The 20,987-nt window shown below is 37.5% G+C and overlaps 1 protein-coding gene across 1 annotated transcript; it reads left to right on the top strand.

Annotated features, from left to right (window-relative positions):
• Positions 1 to 25: 25 nt before the first annotated feature.
• On the top strand, positions 26 to 19,642 carry LOC108207222 (disease resistance protein RUN1). Its single transcript, XM_064086786.1, has 3 exons — positions 26 to 850; positions 17,882 to 17,948; positions 19,350 to 19,642. Exons 1-3 carry the CDS (start codon positions 26 to 28, stop codon positions 19,640 to 19,642), a joined length of 1,185 nt encoding a protein of 394 aa, XP_063942856.1.
• The last annotated feature ends 1,345 nt before the right edge of the window (positions 19,643 to 20,987 follow it).

Below are 20,987 nucleotides of genomic sequence, written 5' to 3' on the forward strand. Positions count from 1 at the left end.
AGCAAATGTCAGGGAGGTTTCAAAGATGACAAATGGCCTGGTATCTTTACAGCAACAACTTATTGTTGATGTTCTTAAACGTAACAACATCAACATTGGCAATGTTGACCAAGGAATTGAGTTGATAAGAGCTGGAATTTGTTTGACAAAAGTCTTTATTGTTATTGATGATTTAGATGACCTAAATCCACTAGAATATTTAGAAGGATCATTTGCTTCTGGTAGCATGGTCTTAATAACAACGAGAAATGAAGATCTACTGGATAGAATTAAAGTAAAGGCAAGATACAAGGTCAATAAAATGGATAAAGATAAGGCGCACCAACCTTTTAACCAACATGCATTCGAAGATGATAAAATATCAGACACATTCCAAGAAATGTCCAAAGTAATTCTGGAGCGAGCTGGAGGGCTTCCACTGGCTATTCAGGTTTTTGGCTCGAACTTGGTTTACCGGTCTGCGGAAGGATGGAGATGCTTCATCGACAAATTAAATCGAGTTCCCCTCGAAGATATTGAGAAAAACCTTATGATTAGCTTCGATGCATTGAAATCAGTTGATCCTATTCTGCAGGATATATTCCTAGATATTGTATGTTTTTACATTGGATGGAAAAGAAACAGTGTTGCTAAAATAATGGAAACTTGTTATACGTTTGTCAATCGTAATATTGACATTCTAAAGAAGAGATGTCTAATAACGATCAATGATGAAGATAAGTTGGGGATGCATGATCTGCTTCGCGATATGGGAAGGGGAATTGCGCGCAACAACTCCCCTGCTGAGCCTGGAAAGCATAGTAGATTGTGGGTATCAGAAGTTATAGACAATGTGTTGACAAATCAAAAGGTACTATTAACATATTTACATCTCTATATAGGTTTAGACAAATGAGGTTCACGAAAAGTGTGAGAACCAGTGGACATAAAATCAATGAATTTAATGCTTTTATGGACCTCTAATCAACTACTCAATTTTATGAATGTACTGTATAATTGGAAATTTGCTCCTAAAACCATTTCTTTACTGTAGAAGCATATGTTATTTAACTCTATAGCACCTTTTCCTTCTATTAAATCCTTTTATTTATCATTGTTCATCAACTTTTCTTCATTATCCATCTCTTAGGGGACAGAAGCAATTCAAGGTATCATCTCCAGCAACTTTAACTGCACTAGCAAATATTATTAGCAGAATGAAAAGGAAGTAACTTTTGTTGCAAAATCATTCACAGGGATGAGTAAATTAATGTTAGGTCCAGATACGATTGTAGAAGGGGGGGTTGAATACAATCGTCACAAAATAATCACGGCGGAATAATCTGATTGGAGTTTAACTTGTTAATCAGATTTAAATTAATTAATATAACAATTTTTAAGTCGTTATATAATTAATATGGTTCGTTTTAAAGTCCACTAGTTCGTAGAATAAATTTGACAGGAAGTATTCTAACTTAGCGGATTAAAACAACCGAATGATCAAAGCACAGAAAACTGTTGATATAACAATAGCAAGTTTAGCACAACTTGAAAGCTTTACAATGCAATGAACAAGAACAAATGAAGTGGTGAAGCCATATATATAGGCAAACCCTTGAACTATTATGACAAAGCTAGGCATGACAACTCTAGGAAGCTTTATGACAATCTAAACAAGTGCTATGACAAAAGGTATGACAATTAGAAGCATTGTCATGGCACAAGTGAGAAGGTATGACAATCTAAGGGAAGGTATGACAATCAGAATGACAAACCAAGGGAAGGTATGACAATTACAAGCATTGTCATGCTCTCTTAGAATAGGTATGACAACCGTATGACAAACGGTATGAAAAACAGTGGGAAGGTATGACAATTGATACTTGGTGGCTAAGGTAGAGTGGTATGACAAACGGTATGACAAACCAAGGCATTGTCATACCTTGTGACTTCGGTATGACAATGAACAATTGTCATGCCTAAGTCATTCGGTATGGCAAACCAAAGGTTTGTCATGCCTCCTGACTATGGCAGGTGACATAGTGTGGTATGACAATCAATTAGATTGTCATATCGTGCTCAAAAACCATATAAATTGTATTTTCTTATATATAATTAATTCAATAATTATCCACTTAATTATATTAATTATATAAATTCATAAATTAAATTAATTCGAGTGTGAATTAATTTAATAAATAAATTACATAACTTATATAATTATTTTGAGATGTGAATTAATTAAAAGAATAATTATATTAAGCATTTCTTCAGCAGCAGGTCTTCTGACTTCCTTTAAAAGATCTGATTCTTTGTCTTGATTGAACGACCACCTATTGTTGATGCAGAATATTTAATCTGAGTAGCTGACACACAAATGTACTGTCTGGTTCATCTGTATCTAGCTGAATCAAATATTCTTTATCAATTAAATATTTGAGAAGTGGCTTGTTCTTCGAGTCTTTGTCTTCGTAGTTCTTCTTCATAAGTAGAAATAGTTTGGAATCTTCTGAATAAATAAAGTATTAAAACTTTATACCTTCTGGACTTCTGGACGTGCTACAAATATTATTTGTACACTGAGGCTTGATATATTAATGAACTTCTTTCAGTGGTGTGCAGCAGCATCCTGGAATTCTTCAGACATATGATTTTAATAAATCACTTGACGTTCTTCGTACGGATTCCTTCAATAGTGCTTGCTAATTTACTTTCTTTCTTATCAGAGTTGAGTTGATACTCTTAAATACAAATAGGCTAAACATATGCCTTTCAATCTCCCCTATTTGTTTGTTAACATAACTGTTAGGTCCTGAAACGATTGTAGAAGGGGGGGTTGAATACAATCGTCACTAAAAAATCGCGGCGGAATAATCTGATTTGAATTAAACTTGTTAATCAGATTTTAATTAATTAATATAACAATGTTTTAAGTCGTTATATAATTAATAAGGTTCGTTTTAATGTCCACTAAAGTTCGTAGAATAAATTCGACAGGATGTATTCTAGTTTAGTGATTAAAACAACCGAGTGATCAATGCACAGAAAACTGTGGATATAACGAATAGCAAGTTACAAACAACTTGAAAGTTTACAATGCAATGAACAACATAGAAATGAAGAAGTGAAGCCATATTTATAGGCAAATCACTTGGATCTAGGTATGACATGAAAGGAATGACTTTCTAGCTTAGGAATGACATTATAAAGCAAAGACATACCAACCACAAAGAAGGAATGACTTAATAACACAAAGCCATGCTAATCAAAGGGAAGGAATGACTTTTAATGAGAAAGCCATACTGAAAAACTCGGTATGACTTATTCTACCTTGGCCTTCAAGCACCAATCGGTATGTCTTATAAAGCAAAAGCCATACAGACCACTTCGGTATGACTTAATCTAAGCCATTAACAGCAAGACATACACACAACTCAGAAAGTCTGCTAGAGGGACACGGTATGACATTTTAATGTCATACCAGATGAAGTCTGTTGAGAGCAAACGGTATGACTTGTGAAGAGAAAGTCATACCGAATGATCTACTCACACAAACAGCCTTAATATGACATATTAAGACATTCCAGAGAAAGTCATAAGGCAGGGCACGGTATGACTTTATTAAATAAAGTCATACCGAGCTATTTGATGTATTAAAACAGTTTTAATAATTAAATAAATATTAGATAATTACCCACTTAATTATATTAATTATATAAATTCATAAATTAAATTAATTCGAAGGTGAATCAATTTAATAAATAAATTATACAACTAATTTAATTATTTTGATTAGTGAGATAATTAAATAAATACTTATAAAATTGTATATCTTCATCCGCAGAGACTTCAGGCTTGATTAAACTTTGTAGATCTTTGTCTTGATCGAACGGCCATTTGTAGTTGATGCAGAACACTTAATTTGAGTAGCTGACACACAAATGTACTGTCTGGTTCATCTGTATCCAGCTGAATTAAATATTCTTTATCAAATAAACATTTGAAATGAGGCTTGTTCGACGAGTCTATGTCTTCGTTGATCTTCTTCATAAGTAACAGTAGTATAGAATCTTCTGAATAAATAAAGTATTAAAACTTTATACCTTCTGGACTTCTGGACGTGCTACAAAAGATTATTTGTACACTGAGGTTTGAACATATTAATGAACTTCTTCCAGTGGCTTGTAGCAGAATCCTGAAATTCTTCAGACATATAATTTCAATAAATCACATGACGTTCTTCGTACGGATTCCTTCAACAGTACTTGCTATTTACCTTGCTTTCTTATCAGAGTTGAGTTGGTACCTCTCTAATAACAAATAGGCTAAACATATGCCTTTCAATCTCCCCCTATTTGTTTGTTAACATAACATGCAAATTATCGAGAGGATAACTCAACTAACTGATAAGACAAAGGATTAAACATGAATTGTAAATAGCAAAAAGTTTCTGGTATTTCATTAAACATTCACCAGAATTCAAAAGATTACATTAGATTACAAAAGGATGTTCTTACTGAACATATATTACAAATCCCTAATGAATCTAAAGATCAACTTCTCCTTCTTCGATATCAGAAGTGTGAAGGATAGGAGTTGACGGTTCTTCCCTGGTTGGCACTTCAGATGTAGTGGATTCACCACGCTTCTTTCGTTCCTTTGCTAGAGCCAGTTGATGTAGCACTTCCAAATCCACAGGGTCTTCGCGGAAGTCTGATGGCTGAGATTTTGTAACATGTTTCATCTTTCGAAAGTACTGAGCAACATTCTTTCGAGTGCAATAAGCAAGAATCACATCATCAGCATCAGACTTAGCTTTGGAAGCGAAGTCCTTGGTTCTTAAAAGAGTGGAGGTAAGAGCAAGTTGCTTAGCGGGATACTTTGACAAGGCTTGATCATTGAGATAGACAGTGCTGAAGATCTCCTTGTGAACGAACTTTACACAGTAAGGATTCCTGACAACCTGAGGACTGTTGAATACAGCTTGTTCCAGCAGTTTGTCACGAAGGAGTTCATTCAGGTTGGAGCTTCGCCTAACCTTGTTTCGAAGCACCCAGAGCTCAGATACAGAGAATGATTTCAGAGATTCGACAGATAGTATGAAAGAACCATTCCTCTGTGTATAGACAATTAGCTCCCATTCCTCTAGCAATCCCTTAGCTGCCACAGTTACATAAGACAATTCTAAAGCAAGAGCATGCATAAAGACATCCTCATCAGGGTTTACCTCTCTAAGATCATAGATCAGAGATAAGAACTTTTTGTCGTCGGAAGGCTCCCTTTGAGGTCCATTAAAGATTCTTCTTGCAATGTCCCAGCTTTTTCCTTCTTTCCTCCTTATATCAAGATTCTTCTGCTTGATTGCAGCATCATAGATTTTCTGTTTCTCGATCTTGATTTGTTCTTCTGTGATCAACTTGTCCTCGAGAAGTTTCTGATAATCACGAAGCTTACGCTTCCTTGCTTCATTTTCAGCTTTGAACTTCCGGACATTTTCCTCATGCTCTAGGTCAACAGGTTCTTCATCCTGAAACAAGTAACTCTCATCAAATTTACCTTCTTCTTCTGCTTGACGATAGGTAGCATCGAAGACGTCATCATCATCCATATCCTGTGGATAGTCATCATAACTATCAGAATTGAAGACATTGTCGGACTGATGTAACGGTTCTTTGCCTTTAGACTTATGAGTTTCTTTGTCAGGGGCGGATCCAGAAGTGGTATTATCCTTGTTGCTTTGATTTGAGCTATTGCCTCTATCATCTCTGTCACCTTTGTCTTCTCTATTCTCCCCCTTAGTTGAGGGATCCTCTCCAGAGGGTTGATCATCAGATTTGTTGGAGTTTCTGAGGAGTTGATCTAACTTGCTGTCGATGGTCTCAAATTTGGACATGCAAAGCTCATGATTAGACCTCATTTCAACAACCAACTCATGGATCTCTTCTTTAAGCTCATCCCTGTAAGAACTGGATGGCCTCTCCTCAGCTTTCTGTTCCAGGGTCACCAACTGTGCACCCTTCAGCCTTTCATTCTCAGCAATCACGCGTTCAAGCTCAGCTCTTAGCTTTGCCATTTGTTCCTCAAAATGAGCAGTGTTAGTGTGTGCACTCACCTCACGTACACTCAGAGCTGTTTCACTAGCCTCTCGTGCATGTGTATCGCTCGGTGTTTGCCTTACATCACTCATAGGATTCACACTTCCTGCTGTACCTGTATATACTACCAATGTCCCCTGAGATGGGTTCAAGGGTAGTGGAGGAACAAATCGTCCTCCGGACGCCTGTGAGGGCAAATTAACTTGCACGCTGCCAAGTTCCGCCTGATCAGAAAAGAAAGGGTGATCAGAAAAGTTTTCATACATTAAACATTTATTTTGAAAATATGTGCACTCAGTAATCATAGGAACCTGTGTATCAGTTTGGGCTGGCACCAGCGTGAGTGCTAGCGCAGTGCTTGACTCTGTACAGATTACCGCGGCCGGACGGTCAATTTCAATGGCCACATCCTGTAGAGAGAATGGGTCCAGAGACTGTTTATCTGCCATTTCAAAATCTGAGCCTTGTTGGGAAGGCAAAGATGAGGCTACAGTTGTCTCCAAGGCTTCCACCCTTTGCTTCTTTGAGGGAGACAGAGCTGTGGGTTGACTCATTAAACTACTCGAACTCCGTTTCCTTGCAACTTTACGAACAGGTTGCATTGAAGTGTTGGTTGATGTGTTTGGAGAAACGAGAGTTTGTTGAATTGAATCATCAGCTAGGTTATGAACCTGTGTGTTGTCAGGTTCATTACTGGTAGGCTGGAAAACAAAATCAAGGTCACAAACAAGATCACAACCATAATCTGACGTATCAACATTAAAACTAGATGATAAGTTAGAAAGTACCTGAGCTACCTGTAGGTCCTGATGGAAGGACTGCAGCTCCTGGTTGATAGGAGAGTTAGAGGGAAGGGGTTGTGAGGTAGATTGTGTTTGTGGTATGATTTGGGATTGTGTTTGGTATGGGAGAGGTTCAGATGAAGATGGTTGATGCTCGAAGAGATCATAATCCAAAGTTTGATCTTCAAATGAAGGGTTAGATTGTTCTTGTTGATGGATAGGGGAGTGATATGATGATTGGTTGGATGAATGATGTGAAGATTGTGCTTCTTGGGATTGTTGAGGTGAATGCTGCTGTTGTTGTTGTAGAAGTTGTTGTTGATGGTGTTGTGTAGGTTGTTGAATCTGCAAGGGTTGAGGTTCTTGAGGTTGCGGTTGCTGTTGCTGTTGAGGTTGAGGTGGAGGAGCCACTTGAAGTTGATACGGTTGCAGTGGAGTATTGAACATTTGTAGCATGTGAGGAGTGGTGATTAGTGGAACATTGGCAAATTTATTCTTGTTATCCAACTGAGTCATTAACTTGGTACAGGCACGAGGAACTGGTGCCACCGGAGAGTTGGAGTAGTGTTCTTTCTCAGCGTCAGTCATCTTATCATTTAGAAACAACATGATAAAGCGAGGATAGAAGCAGGAAACCTTTGCGTTCTGTTCAACAGATCTGTTCCTTAGAGGTCCCAACTTGGAAAGAATGGCTTGAAGAATAAGCTTTCCAAAGTTGATCCGACGATTATAAACAATGCTGAACCCAATCTTCTGAAGCAGCGAAGTTATGACATTAAAGTTCTTACGAGTGGTCGGAGCAAACACTTTAGCCAAAGTGTCGAAGAAGAGGTCCCACTCAGGCTTCAGATTGCCTTTCAACATCCTAGGCAAGTTGATCTCTCCCTGATATAAGATTGTCTCGAAGAATTGGGTGAGTTCAGCTTCAGTAGGGAGTTCAGCAAAATTCTCCCTTGGAAACCCCAATATCCTATTCACATCATCAGTGCTGATAGTAATGGTACGTCCTCCGTGTATATCTCCAGAAACCCGATGATTATCCAACAAAGTAGTATTCAGGGCTGTCGAGTAAAAGTCCTGAATTGGCTGTATCTGGAGGTCTGCATGAGCTGTAATAGCAGTGCTGACGAGCGACTGACTATTCAGAAAATGGACCCACGGTCTGAAACGAGCCAAACTGGCCTCGGGGTCGAAAAATCCATTCAAATTAGTCTCCTCGATAACAAAGCGACCGGCCATATTTAAAATTAAAAATTGAATTAAGTGAGAATTTTTCAACTAAAATAATAATTTTCAAATTTCTCACAAATTTCAATTAATAATAAAATATCAATTAATTAATTAATTAATAATTCGATTTATATGTGTAAAATCGAATTAAAATTTAATTAATCCTTAAAATGGCTTTAAAAGGTCCCAAACAATGTCTTAGGCTTCAATATCTTCAAAAATTCCCAATTATCTTCAAGAACTCTAATAATTCGAACTCAAGAATTAGGGTTTGAAATCAGTCTAAACCAAACCACCACAAATCGTTCAATACAGGTAATCCACAACCAAAGGAACACAGAACCGGTGAGAACTCGGTCAAAATCGTTCGAATCAGAGAGAACTCGTGCAACTCGGTTAGACTCGGTGTAAAATTGGGCAGCAATTCGGCTTGATTTTGGGGCTAAAATCGTATCCAGCAAGCTTTTTAGGCTTGATATATGTAACTAGCAAGTTTTTAAATTTAAAACTTGAAAAACTCGAGCACAAAGCAATGGCAGTCGGTGTATGCGAGTGTGTGTATATCTGTGATGAAGAAGATGAGGTAGAGGGAGGTATGACTTTCCTAAACTAAGTCATACAAGATACAAAAGATGGTATGACTTATTCAAGAAATGTCATACCGAAATAATGAATATGACATTCACATGAGTATTCGGTATGACATTTCTATGGAATGTCATACCGACGGAGTTGATGGGGCACAGACAGAAAAGAAAAACTCGGTATGACATTATTGAAAAATGTCATACCGTGTTTAGAATTGTACTGAGCAGGCTACAGGCGGTATGGCTTTTCTTGAAAAAGTCATAACTTCTAATAGAGTTATATATAAAAATATTTAATAAAACAGAATAGTATGACTTTTGATTAAAAAGAAATAAAACCCTTTGCACATTTAATCAAAAAATCTAATACACATAATATATAAAATACTACACATATATTTTGTAAAATTCAACTTTAATTAAATATAAATACTTATGAATTTAACTTTAATTCATTAAAATGAATTAACTTAAAATCAAATATTTATGCTTAATTAATTTTGAAAAATACAAAATAAAATTCATATAAATATCTAAATGCACAGAGAATATTACAGGGGAGTATGCAGCACTTAGAAAAATATAGAGACACATATGAACATGCATAATTACACAGAAAATTATCAGATAATATACAAACAATTATATAAAATCTAATAAAATAGATATAATTACACAGAAAATTCACAAAAATATATAATAATATATATAAAAAAAATACATATAAAATATATACAAAGAGAATCATGGCATATTTAACATCCCTAGCTCACAAACCAACTTAGAGAAAGTGGATTCATCAAGTGGTTTAGTGAAGATGTCTGCAATTTGATCAGCCGTGGGTACGAAATGTAACACCACAGTACCATTCATGACATGTTCTCGAATAAAATGATACCTGATATCTATGTGCTTGGTCCTGGAGTGTTGCACTGGATTGTTTGAAATGGCTATGGCACTGGTGTTGTCACAAAATATTGGAATTTTGTCGACAGAAATACCATAATCATTTAATTGATTCCTGATCCAGAGAATCTGAGCACAGCAACTGCCAGCAGCTATGTACTCAGCTTCAGCAGTAGAAGTGGACACCGAGTGTTGCTTCTTGCTGTACCAGGAAACCAACCGACGTCCTAGAAATTGACAACTTCCAGACGTACTCTTTCTATCAATCCTGCAACCTGCATAATCAGAATCTGTATAGCCGGTTAAGTCAAAACCAGTATTCTTAGGGTACCAAATACCTAAACCAGGTGTACCCTTAAGATATCTAAAGATTCTTTTGACGGCTATAAGATGTGATTCTTTAGGATCAGCCTGAAACCTAGCACACAAACATGTTGCAAACATAATATCTGGTCTACTAGCAGTGAGATAGAGTAATGAGCCAATCATGCCTCGATAGCTTGAGATATCAACTTTCTTACCAGATTTATCCTGGTCAAGCTTAGTGGCAGTGGCCATGGGTGTCTTTGCCGGTGAACAGTCTTCTAGATTGAACTTTCTTAGAAGATCTCTGACATACTTTGATTGGCAAATAAAGATTCCATCTTCCTTTTGGCTTACTTGAAGACCAAGAAAGTAGGATAGCTCACCCATCATACTCATTTCATAATTACTCTTCATTAACTTAGCAAATCTCTTGCACAAGTTATCGTTAGTAGAACCAAATATAATATCATCAACATATATTTGAACAAATATCATATCATTATCATGCAATTTGTAAAAGAGAGTTTTGTCTATCACACCTCTTGTAAATTTATTTTCAATCAAAAATTCAGAGAGTGTGTCATACCATGTTCTTGGTGACTGCTTGAGTCCATAGACAGCTTTGAATAGGAAGTACACAAAATCAGCAAATTCTGGATTTTCAAAGCCAGGGGGTTGTTCCAGATATACTTCTTCTTCCAGCTTTCCATTCAGAAATGCACTTTTCACATCCATCTGATAAACTTTGAAGTTGGAGTGTGCAGCAAATGCAAGGAATATTCTGATGGCTTCAAGACGAGCAACTGGAGCATAGGTTTCATCGTAATCAATTCCTTCTTCCTGAGAATAACCTTTTGCAACCAGTCTGGCTTTGTTTCTTACAACAATGCCATCACCATCTAACTTGTTACGGAAGACCCATCTAGCTCCAATTGTAGATTTTCCTTTTGGTCTTGGAACCAGGGCCCAGACTTCTTGTCTCTCAAATTGATTGAGTTCTTCTTGCATGGCAAGAACCCAATCAGGATCAGCAAGTGCTTCATCTATTTTCTTTGGTTCTAGTTGAGATAGAAATCCAGAAAATAAACATTCATTTGTCGTAGCACTTCTAGTCCTTACACCAACATCAGGATCACCAATAATCAGATCAAAGGGATGATCTTTGCTCCAAATCCTTTCCCTTGGAAGTTGTGTCCTTGATGATTCAGCAGTATTATCATTAGGCTGATGTGTATGACTAGTTGATCCACCAGCTCCCCCTGAGCTGTTGCCAGGATGACTTGATGATCCACCACTAGCATCAGTGGAATCTCCAGCATTATTGCCATTTCCTCCACCATTGCCTGGATCATTATCATTGTTGTCATCACCTGTTGCAACCTCAGGTGGAACATCATCATCTGAATCAGAATCTGGATAGTTGTCAAACTTCAGAGATTCAGATGGATCAGCAGATTGTAAACTTGGTAGTTTAGTGTCATCAAATGTTACATTGACACTAACTTTTACTGACAGAGTATCAATTACAAAAACTCTATAGGCATTATTTGTATAACCAACAAAAATTGCTTCAGATGCCTTTGGCTCAAACTTGTTCAAGTTCTCTTCACCATCCTTGAGAACATAACACTTGGCTCCAAAGACATGAAGATGTTTGACATAAGGTTTCTTGTTGTTATACAGATGAAATGGAGTTTTCATATGATCCTTGTTGATCAAAGTTCTATTCTGGGTATAGCAGGCAGTAGACACAGCTTCAGCCCAAAAATACAGTGGAAGCTTTGATTCAGCAATCATAGTCCTTGCAGCTTCAATCAGTGTACGATTCTTTCTTTCGACGACTCCATTCTGCTGAGGAGTCCTTGGTGCTGAATACTGCCTTCTAATTCCCTTTTCAGAGTAAAAGTTGATTAGAGTTTGATTCTTGAATTCTGTGCCATTGTCTGACCTTACAGCTTTGACTGGCACACCTTTATCCAATTCAACTAACTTTATATGATCAATCACTGTCAATGGGGTTTCATCCTTAGAAGCCAGGAAGTAAACCCAAGTAAATTTTGAGAAGTCATCCACAATAACCAAGGCATATCTTCCTCCATCAATAGATGCAACATTCACAGGGCCAAACAAATCCATATGCAACAAATGAAGTGGATCTGTAATGGTATTGATGGTTTTGCCTTTGTGAGATGCTCTCTTCGCTTTTCCTTTCTGACAAGCTTCACAAAGATCATCAGTTGAGAATTCCAGGGAAGGCAAACCTCTCACTAGATCTCTCTTGACTAGAGAGTTCATGGTTTTGAAGTTGAGATGTGAGAGCTTCTTATGCCATAACCAACTATCTTCAGCAGACGCTTTGGCGTAGAAACAGTGAACTTCGTTTCCGGGTCCTGAAGACAAATCAGCTACGAATATATTGCCCTTCCTTATGCCACATAGTGAAGGACGCTTATCCTTGATATGTTTAATGATACATATCTCCTTTTCAAAATGAACATAATATCCCTTGTCACAAAATTGACTGACACTCAGGAGATTATGTTGAAGTCCTTCAACTATTGCAATATATTCTATAATGATCCTTCCTATTTTGTACTTGCCATATCCCACAGTACGACCTTTGCTATTATCAGCAAAGCTCACTGTTGGGCCAGCTCCTTCTCTTATGTCTTCCAGCAGGGATCTATTGCCAGTCATGTGTATTGACGCTCCACTGTCAAGCACCCAGGTAACACGAACAATTCCACTGGCACCCTGCAAAAGACAACTTGATTAAACATTCTTTGGGACCCACACTTGATTGGGTCCAGCAAACTTAAAAAACTGATTTCTATCAGGTGTAACAACAGAGCCTCTTGGACTGATACTTGGTTCTGATTTGACTGAACTTACTTCCTTAACAACAGCCTTATAAACCTTGGTTTTAGGCTTTGGAACATAAGTCTCCTTCCTAACAAGAGTAGGACTAGCAGTCTTTGATCTAGCATGCTTGTAGTTTGTGTGTTGTCTAGGTGATGTGTTTTCATTTTTAGCATGCAAATTTTTAAAATAAGCAGACATCAAATTGAAAGCACAAGTCATACAATTATCAACACTACAAGATTTATGACATGCATCAAAAGTAGGAGCAACAGGCATATCAGTCACAGAAGTAGGAACATCAATGGATTCTACTCTAACATTGTTAACAGATTTAAAGTTCTCAGTAGAATGACATCTATTGTTCTTGTTCTTACTATTCACAAAATTATTAGGCTTGTTGAATTTAGTTCTCTCAGAGTTGACACCTAAACCAGCTTTAGGCAATCTAACATTGCCTTTCACTTTGATTGGTTTCAGTGATGTTAGGATCTCATCTCTCTTCTCATTACTCTCTTTCAATTTAAGGTCTTCCTGTTTGAGTTCATATCTAATGACAACAGGAGTCTCTAAAAGAGGTTCAGCTTCTGAGGAGTCTCTCCTCAGCACGCTTCTTAAAAGGAGTAATGTTACTAGCCTTACCTACAGATTTGTTATAGTCAAAACCTATTCCAACAGTTCTCTTGATCTCTTGTTTATCATTAAGTTCTTTGACTATCATGGAGGCATCCTTAAAGGCTTTACATTTCACTTTCTCTTCGTCTAGCTGAAGTCTTAAAGCAATCTCACCTTTCTCTAGAACTTTGACTTTAGCACATTGTAATCCTAAATCCATAGTCAACTGTTCTATTTTAGGTTTTAATACTTTCATCTCATTCATCTTATAAGCATGAATTTTTAAGACTAAAGTATCAATTTTAAGATTGGCAGCTTTCATCTTTTTAATAGCATGTAGGATCTACCTGAAAGCTTCCAGCAGGAGGAGGTGAAGATGATCCAGCATTAGCCATGAGAGCAACATTCCCAATCTGCTCTTCTTCATCACTATCTGTATCATCCCAGGTTTTCCCTTCTGCTAGATATGATTTGCTCTTGAAGCTTAGACCTCCAGAAGTACCCTGATGCTTTCTAACCAATGCATCATACTTCTGCTTCAGCTCATCATACGAATCTTTTCTCTTTCCTTGAACCTTGGGCTGTTTGCATTCAGTTGCAAAGTGTCCAGGTTCACCACAGTTGAAGCATTTGAATTTGCTTCTATCCACCATCCCAGTCTTGTATCCTCCTTTGCTTGTAGAAGATGAGTAACCTCCTTTTTAAAACCTATTGACAGTAGGTTTGTATTTGTAGAAAGGGTTCTTCCGGAATCTCATGTTTCCAAACTTCTTGGCAAACAGTGACAAAGATTGATCTTCTAACAGTTCTAACTCTTCCATTGTACAGAACTCATCATCACCACTGGAAGAAACAGTCTGACCCATCTCAGGTACAACAAACTCCTGAGTGGTTTTAGAAGGAACAACAACATCCTTCTTTTCTTCCGGTACAGGTGACTCAACAACTAGAGCTCTCGAATGGTTCATTGTTTTACCCCAGCCATATCTCTGCTTACTTTGAACTTGCTCGAGTTCATAAGTTTTCAAAACTCCGTAGAGTCTCTCCAGAGATATCTCATTCAGATCTCTGCTTTCCCTGATGGCAGTGATTCTGTGTTCCAGATGTTCGGGAAGTGTTAAAAGAAACTTCATGTTGACCTCTTTCTTGTCATAGAATTTCCCATTCAGATTTAAATTATTTATCAAATTATTAAGTCTGATAAACACTTCTGAAATCCCTTCTCCGGGATTGGAACCAAATTGTTCATACTGAGCCATCAGTATCTCTTTCTTGTTTTCCCTAACTTCTTCTGAGCCTTCATTGATAATCTCTAACGTATCCCAGATTTGCTTTGCGTTCGTACAATTAACAACAGCATTGTACATCACTGGATCTAGAGATTCAACCAAAATCAGTTGAAGAGCGTCATCTAAGTTCATCTGTTCACTCTCTTCATCTGTGTACTCAGAAAGTTCTTTCGGAATAGTCTGATGAGGTATTAACACACCATCTTCTTCGTGTGCTAGTATGACATTCATCGGAGTAGAAACACCCTTGTTTAATATCCCGATATATTTTCTGTTGGCTGTGCGGAGGAATGATAACATGTGCCTCTTCCATAGGCCAAAGTGTTCCTTGCTGAACGGTGGGATTTTAATGCTACTGATCTTTTGTGTACTCATGTTTAAAGATTTGAAGTGAATAGTGTTTGGATGAGATTTGGATTTTTGACGGAAAAATATTTTAAATCAGAATTAATTTTTGGAATAAAATTAATTCGAATAAAAAATATTTGGATGTTATAGAGTGTGTATAGGATCTGATACGGAAAAATGGTATCAACAGCTCTGATGCCAATTGTTAGGTCCTGAAACGATTGTAGAAGGGGGGGTTAAATACAATCGTCACTAAAAAATCGCGGCGGAATAATCTGATTTGAATTAAACTTGTTAATCAGATTTTAATTAATTAATATAACAATGTTTTAAGTCGTTATATAATTAATAAGGTTCGTTTTAATGTCCACTAAAGTTCGTAGAATAAATTCGACAGGATGTATTCTAGTTTAGTGATTAAAACAACCGAGTGATCAAAGCACAGAAAACTGTGGATATAACGAATAGCAAGTTACAAACAACTTGAAAGTTTACAATGCAATGAACAACATAGAAATGAAGAAGTGAAGCCATATTTATAGGCAAATCACTTGGATCTAGGTATGACATGAAAGGAATGACTTTCTAGCTTAGGAATGACATTATAAAGCAAAGACATACCAACCACAAAGAAGGAATGACTTAATAACACAAAGCCATGCTAATCAAAGGGAAGGAATGACTTTTAATGAGAAAGCCATACTGAAAAACTCGGTATGACTTATTCTACCTTGGCCTTCAAGCACCAATCGGTATGTCTTATAAAGCAAAAGCCATACAGACCACTTCGGTATGACTTAATCTAAGCCATTAACAGCAAGACATACACACAACTCAGAAAGTCTGCTAGAGGGACACGGTATGACATTTTAATGTCATACCAGATGAAGTCTGTTGAGAGCAAACGGTATGACTTGTGAAGAGAAAGTCATACCGAATGATCTACTCACACAAACAGCCTTAATATGACATATTAAGACATTCCAGAGAAAGTCATAAGGCAGGGCACGGTATGACTTTATTAAATAAAGTCATACCGAGCTATTTGATGTATTAAAACAGTTTTAATAATTAAATAAATATTAGATAATTACCCACTTAATTATATTAATTATATAAATTCATAAATTAAATTAATTCGAAGGTGAATCAATTTAATAAATAAATTATACAACTAATTTAATTATTTTGATTAGTGAGATAATTAAATAAATACTTATAAAATTGTATATCTTCATCCGCAGAGACTTCAGGCTTGATTAAACTTTGTAGATCTTTGTCTTGATCGAACGGCCATTTGTAGTTGATGCAGAACACTTAATTTGAGTAGCTGACACACAAATGTACTGTCTGGTTCATCTGTATCCAGCTGAATTAAATATTCTTTATCAAATAAACATTTGAAATGAGGCTTGTTCGACGAGTCTATGTCTTCGTTGATCTTCTTCATAAGTAACAGTAGTATAGAATCTTCTGAATAAATAAAGTATTAAAACTTTATACCTTCTGGACTTCTGGACGTGCTACAAAAGATTATTTGTACACTGAGGTTTGAACATATTAATGAACTTCTTCCAGTGGCTTGTAGCAGCATCCTGAAATTCTTCAGACATATAATTTCAATAAATCACATGACGTTCTTCGTACGGATTCCTTCAACAGTACTTGCTATTTACCTTGCTTTCTTATCAGAGTTGAGTTGGTACCTCTCTAATAACAAATAGGCTAAACATATGCCTTTCAATAACATGCAAATTATCGAGAGGATAACTCAACTAACTGATAAGACAAAGGATTAAACATGAATTGTAAATAGCAAAAAGTTTCTGGTATTTCATTAAACATTGACCAGAATTCAAACAAGTACATTAGATTACATAAGGATGTTCTTACTGAACATATATTACAAATTCCTTATCAAATCTAAAGATCAACTTCTCCTTCTTCGATATCTAAACTGTGAAGGACAGGAGTTGACGGTTCTTCTCTGGTTGGCACTTCTGATGTAGTGGACTCACCACGCTTCTTACGTTCCCTTGCCAGAGCTAGTTGATGTAACACTTCCATCTCTACAGGGTCTTCCCGGAAATCTGATGGCTGAGCCTTTGTAACATTCTTCATCCTCCGGAAATATTGAGAAATATTCCTTCGGGTGCAGTAAGCTAGAATCACATCATCAGCATCAGACTTAGCTTTAGAAGCGAAGCCCTTGGTTCGAAGTAGAGTGGATGCTAGAGCCAGTTGCTTAACACGATACTTTGGTAAAGCCTCTTCATTCAGATAGACAGTGCTTAAGAGCTCCTTGTGAACGAACTTTACACAATATGGATTCTTGACAACCTGTGGACTGTTGAAGACAACACAATCCAACAGTTTGTCACGAAGGAGTTCGTTCAGGTTGGAGCATCGCTTTACCTTATTGCGAAGTACCCAGAGCTCAGACACAGAGAATGATTTAGGAAATTCAACAGATAATCTGAATGAACCATTTCTCTGTGTATATACAATCAGCTCCCACTGTTTTAGCAAGTTATTGACTCCAACAGTCAAGTAATCAATCTCTAAAGTGAAGGCATGCATAAAGATATCCTCGTCAGGGTTTACCTCTCGAAGATCGTAGATCAGAGATAAGAACTTTCTGTCATTGAAAGGCTCCCTTTGAGGTCCATTGAAAATCCTCTTTGCGATGTCCCAGCTTTTTCCAACTTTCCTTTTGATATCAAGATTCTTCTGCTTGCACGCAGCATCATAGATTTTCTGCTTCTCTTTCTTGATTTGCTCTTCAGTTATCAGCTTGTCCTCCAGAAGTTTCTGGTAATCTCGAAGCTTACGCTTCCTAGCTTCATTCTCAGCTTTAAACTTCCGGACATTTTCTTCATGTTCAGGATCAACAGGTTCTTCATCCTGGAATAAGTAGCTCTCCTCAAATTTGCCTTCTTCCTCTGCTTGACGGTATGTAGCATCAAAGACGTCATCATCATCCATGTCTTGTGGAAAGTCATCATAATTATCAGAATTGAAGACATTCTCAGATTGATGTAACGGCTCTTTGCCTTTTGACTTTTCAGAATTGTCAGGAGCAGATTCAGAAGTATTCCCTTTGTTGCTTTGATTTGAACTATTTCCCCTGTCATCCCTGTCAGCTTTGTCTCCATCTCTTCTATCTCCTCTATTCTCCCCCTTAGTTTAGGGATCCTCTCTGGAGGTATCAGCATCTGACTTTGAGTTCTTTAGGAGTTGATCCAGTTTTCTGTCGATATCATCAAATTTTGACATATACAGTGCATGATTAGATCTCATCTCGAAAGTCAACTCATGAATTTCTTCTTTAAGCTCATCCCTGGAAGAACTGGATGGCCTTTCATCAGCTTTCTTCTCTAGGGTCACCAACTGTGCACCCTTTAGCCTCTCATTTTCAGCAATCATCCGGGCTAATTCAGCTTTAAGCTTAGACATTTGTTCCTCAAACAGAGCCGGGTCAGTGTGTGCACTCACCTCACGTACACTCATAGCTGTTTCACTAGCCTCACGTGCATGTGTATCGCTCGGTGTTTGCCTTTCATCACTCATTGTTTGCACTCTTCCAGCTGTACCTGTATAAACTACCAATGCCCCCTGTGATGGGTTCAAAGGTAGTGGAGAAACAAATTGTCCTCTGGAAGCCTGTGAGGGCAAGTTTACTTGCACGTTGCCAAGTACCGCCTGATCAGAAAAGAAAGTATGATCAGAAAAGTTCTCATACATGCAATCAGTAAACATAGTAACCTGTGTATCTGTTTGGTCTTGCACTAGCGTGAGTGCTAGCGCAGTGCTTGACTCTGTACAGGGTACTGTGGCAGAGCGGTCAACTTCAATGGCTTCATTCTGTTGAGAGAATGAGTCCAGAGACTATTTCATTGCCTGTTCCAAGTCCAAGCCTTTTTGGGAAGGCAAGGATGAGGCTGCAGATGTCTCCAGGGCTTCCAACCTAGGCTTCTTAATGGAAGACAGAGCTGCGGGTTCACTCGTCAAACTGCTTGAGCTTCTCTTTCTGGCAATCTTACGAATAGGTTGAGTAGTAGTGTTGATTGCTGTGTTTGCAGAAGAAAGAGTTGGTTGAATGAATTCGTCAGCTTGGATATGAACCTGTGTGTTGTCAGGTTCATTGCTGGTAGTCTGGAAAACAAAATCAAGGTCACCAACAAAATCTGATGCATCAACATTAAAATTAGATGAGAAGTCAGAAAGTACCTGAGCTACCTGTAGGTCCTGTCGAAAGGACTGCAACTCTGGATTTGATGTTGAGTCAGCAGGTAAAGGTTGGGAGGTTGATTTTGTTTGTGGTATATAGTGAGTGTGTTGTTGTTGTGGTAGAGGTTCAGATGAAGACGGTTGAGCTTCGAAGAAGTTGTATTCCTGATGTTCGTCTTCAAATAATTGTGATTGATGTGTTTGATGTAGAGGGGAATGGTGTGGTGATTGGTATGGGGATTGATGTGGTGATTGATATGGTGATTGGTGTGGTGATTGGTGTTGTTCTGGTTGTTGTATTTGAAGTGGCTCTGGTTGTTGTGGTTGCTGTTGTTGTTCCTGTTGAACTTGTTGAGGCTGTTGCTTTTGAGGTTGAGCCACTTGGAATTGATGAAGTTGTTGTGGCTGAGCATTGATCTGCTCCATCAGGTATGGAGTCACAATGAGTGGAAGATTCTCATGTTTTCTTTTGTTGGTCAGAGCTTTCATCAACTTCGTACAGACACGCTGAGTTGGTGCAATTGGAGAGTTGAAGTATGAATTCTTCTCAGCGTCCGTCATCTTATCATTCAAAAACAGCATTAAGAACCGAGGGTAAAAACAGACAACCCTGGGATTCTGTGTAACTGATCGACTGCTGAGTGGTCCCAACTTCTTTAGAATCGACTGAAGAATCAACTTTCCAAAGTTGATTGGTCGATTGTGAACAATGCAGAATCCAATGATTTGAAGAAGGGAGGATATGATGTTGAAGTTACTTCGAGTGGTTGGGGAAAAGACCTTTGCTAGTGTATCGAAGAATAAATCCCACTCAGGTTTCAAGTTCCCTTTCAGCATCCTTGGTAGATGTATCTCTCCCTGATAAAGAATGGTCTGAAAGAATTGAGTGATTTCAGCATCTGTAGGAATCTCAGCAAAGTTGTTTCGTGGAAATCCAAGGATTCTGTTGACATCATCAACTGAAATGGTAATACTCTGACCTCCTGTAATATTTCCAGAAACCCTGTAGCTGTCTAGGAGAGTGGTGTTGATGGTAGTGGAGTAAAAGTCCTGGAGTGGTCGAATCTGTAAATCAGCATGAGCAGTGATGGCTGTGCTGACTAAACTTTGACTATTCAGCAATCTCACCCAAGGTCTGAATCTCTCTAAGCTGGAATCAGGGTCCAAATATCCGTTGTAGTTCGTCTCACCGATAACAAATTGGCCAGCCATTTTTATAATTAAAAATTGAATTAAACGAGAATTTTTCAAATAAAATGTTAATTCTCAAATTTCTCGCAAATTTCAATTAATAATTAATTAACAATTAACCAATTAATTAATAATTCGAATTAATTGATTAAACTCGAATTAAAAATTAATTAAATTGTAAATGGCCAATTTAATTCCACAAAATCCAACAAAGTCCCAAAGTTCACCAATAATCCAAACAAGTCCTAATATACTCGAAAAACCCTTCAAAATCCGAACTTTAAATCGAAAAGCCCCAAACTCCAAATCTGTCAAACACTTCGAAATGTAGATGGGAACCATAAGAGATGATCACAGCAAGGATTTAGAGTCAAAAACCGAGCAAGAAATCGCATAAAACAGCCTCGAAATCTCGAACAAGGGTTTGATTTTTCAAGAAAATTTGGCAGTATAACGGCTTAGAACTTGATTAATTAGTAACCAGCAAGCGATTAGAGCTTGAAAATCACGAAACCAGCAAGTTTTTACACAAAAAACTTGAAAAAAACTCGAAGAAGAACAATGGCGTTC

This window comes from Daucus carota, chromosome 2, assembly GCF_001625215.2.
Source record: "Daucus carota subsp. sativus chromosome 2, DH1 v3.0, whole genome shotgun sequence".
NCBI classification, from domain to species: Eukaryota; Viridiplantae; Streptophyta; class Magnoliopsida; order Apiales; family Apiaceae; genus Daucus; species Daucus carota.

What these genes read in the sequence shown, in the direction of transcription:
- LOC108207222 (XM_064086786.1), top strand. Translation starts at nt 26, where the DNA reads ATGACAAATGGCCTGGTATCTTTACAGCAACAACTTATTGTTGATGTT. An exon ending in ATGTGTTGACAAATCAAAAG is followed by an intron (nt 851 to 17,881) that starts GTACTATTAACA and finishes CTTCATGTTCAG; the next exon opens with GATCAACAGGTTCTTCATCC. An exon ending in CCTTCTTCCTCTGCTTGACG is followed by an intron (nt 17,949 to 19,349) that starts GTATGTAGCATC and finishes TTGTTGTGGTAG; the next exon opens with AGGTTCAGATGAAGACGGTT.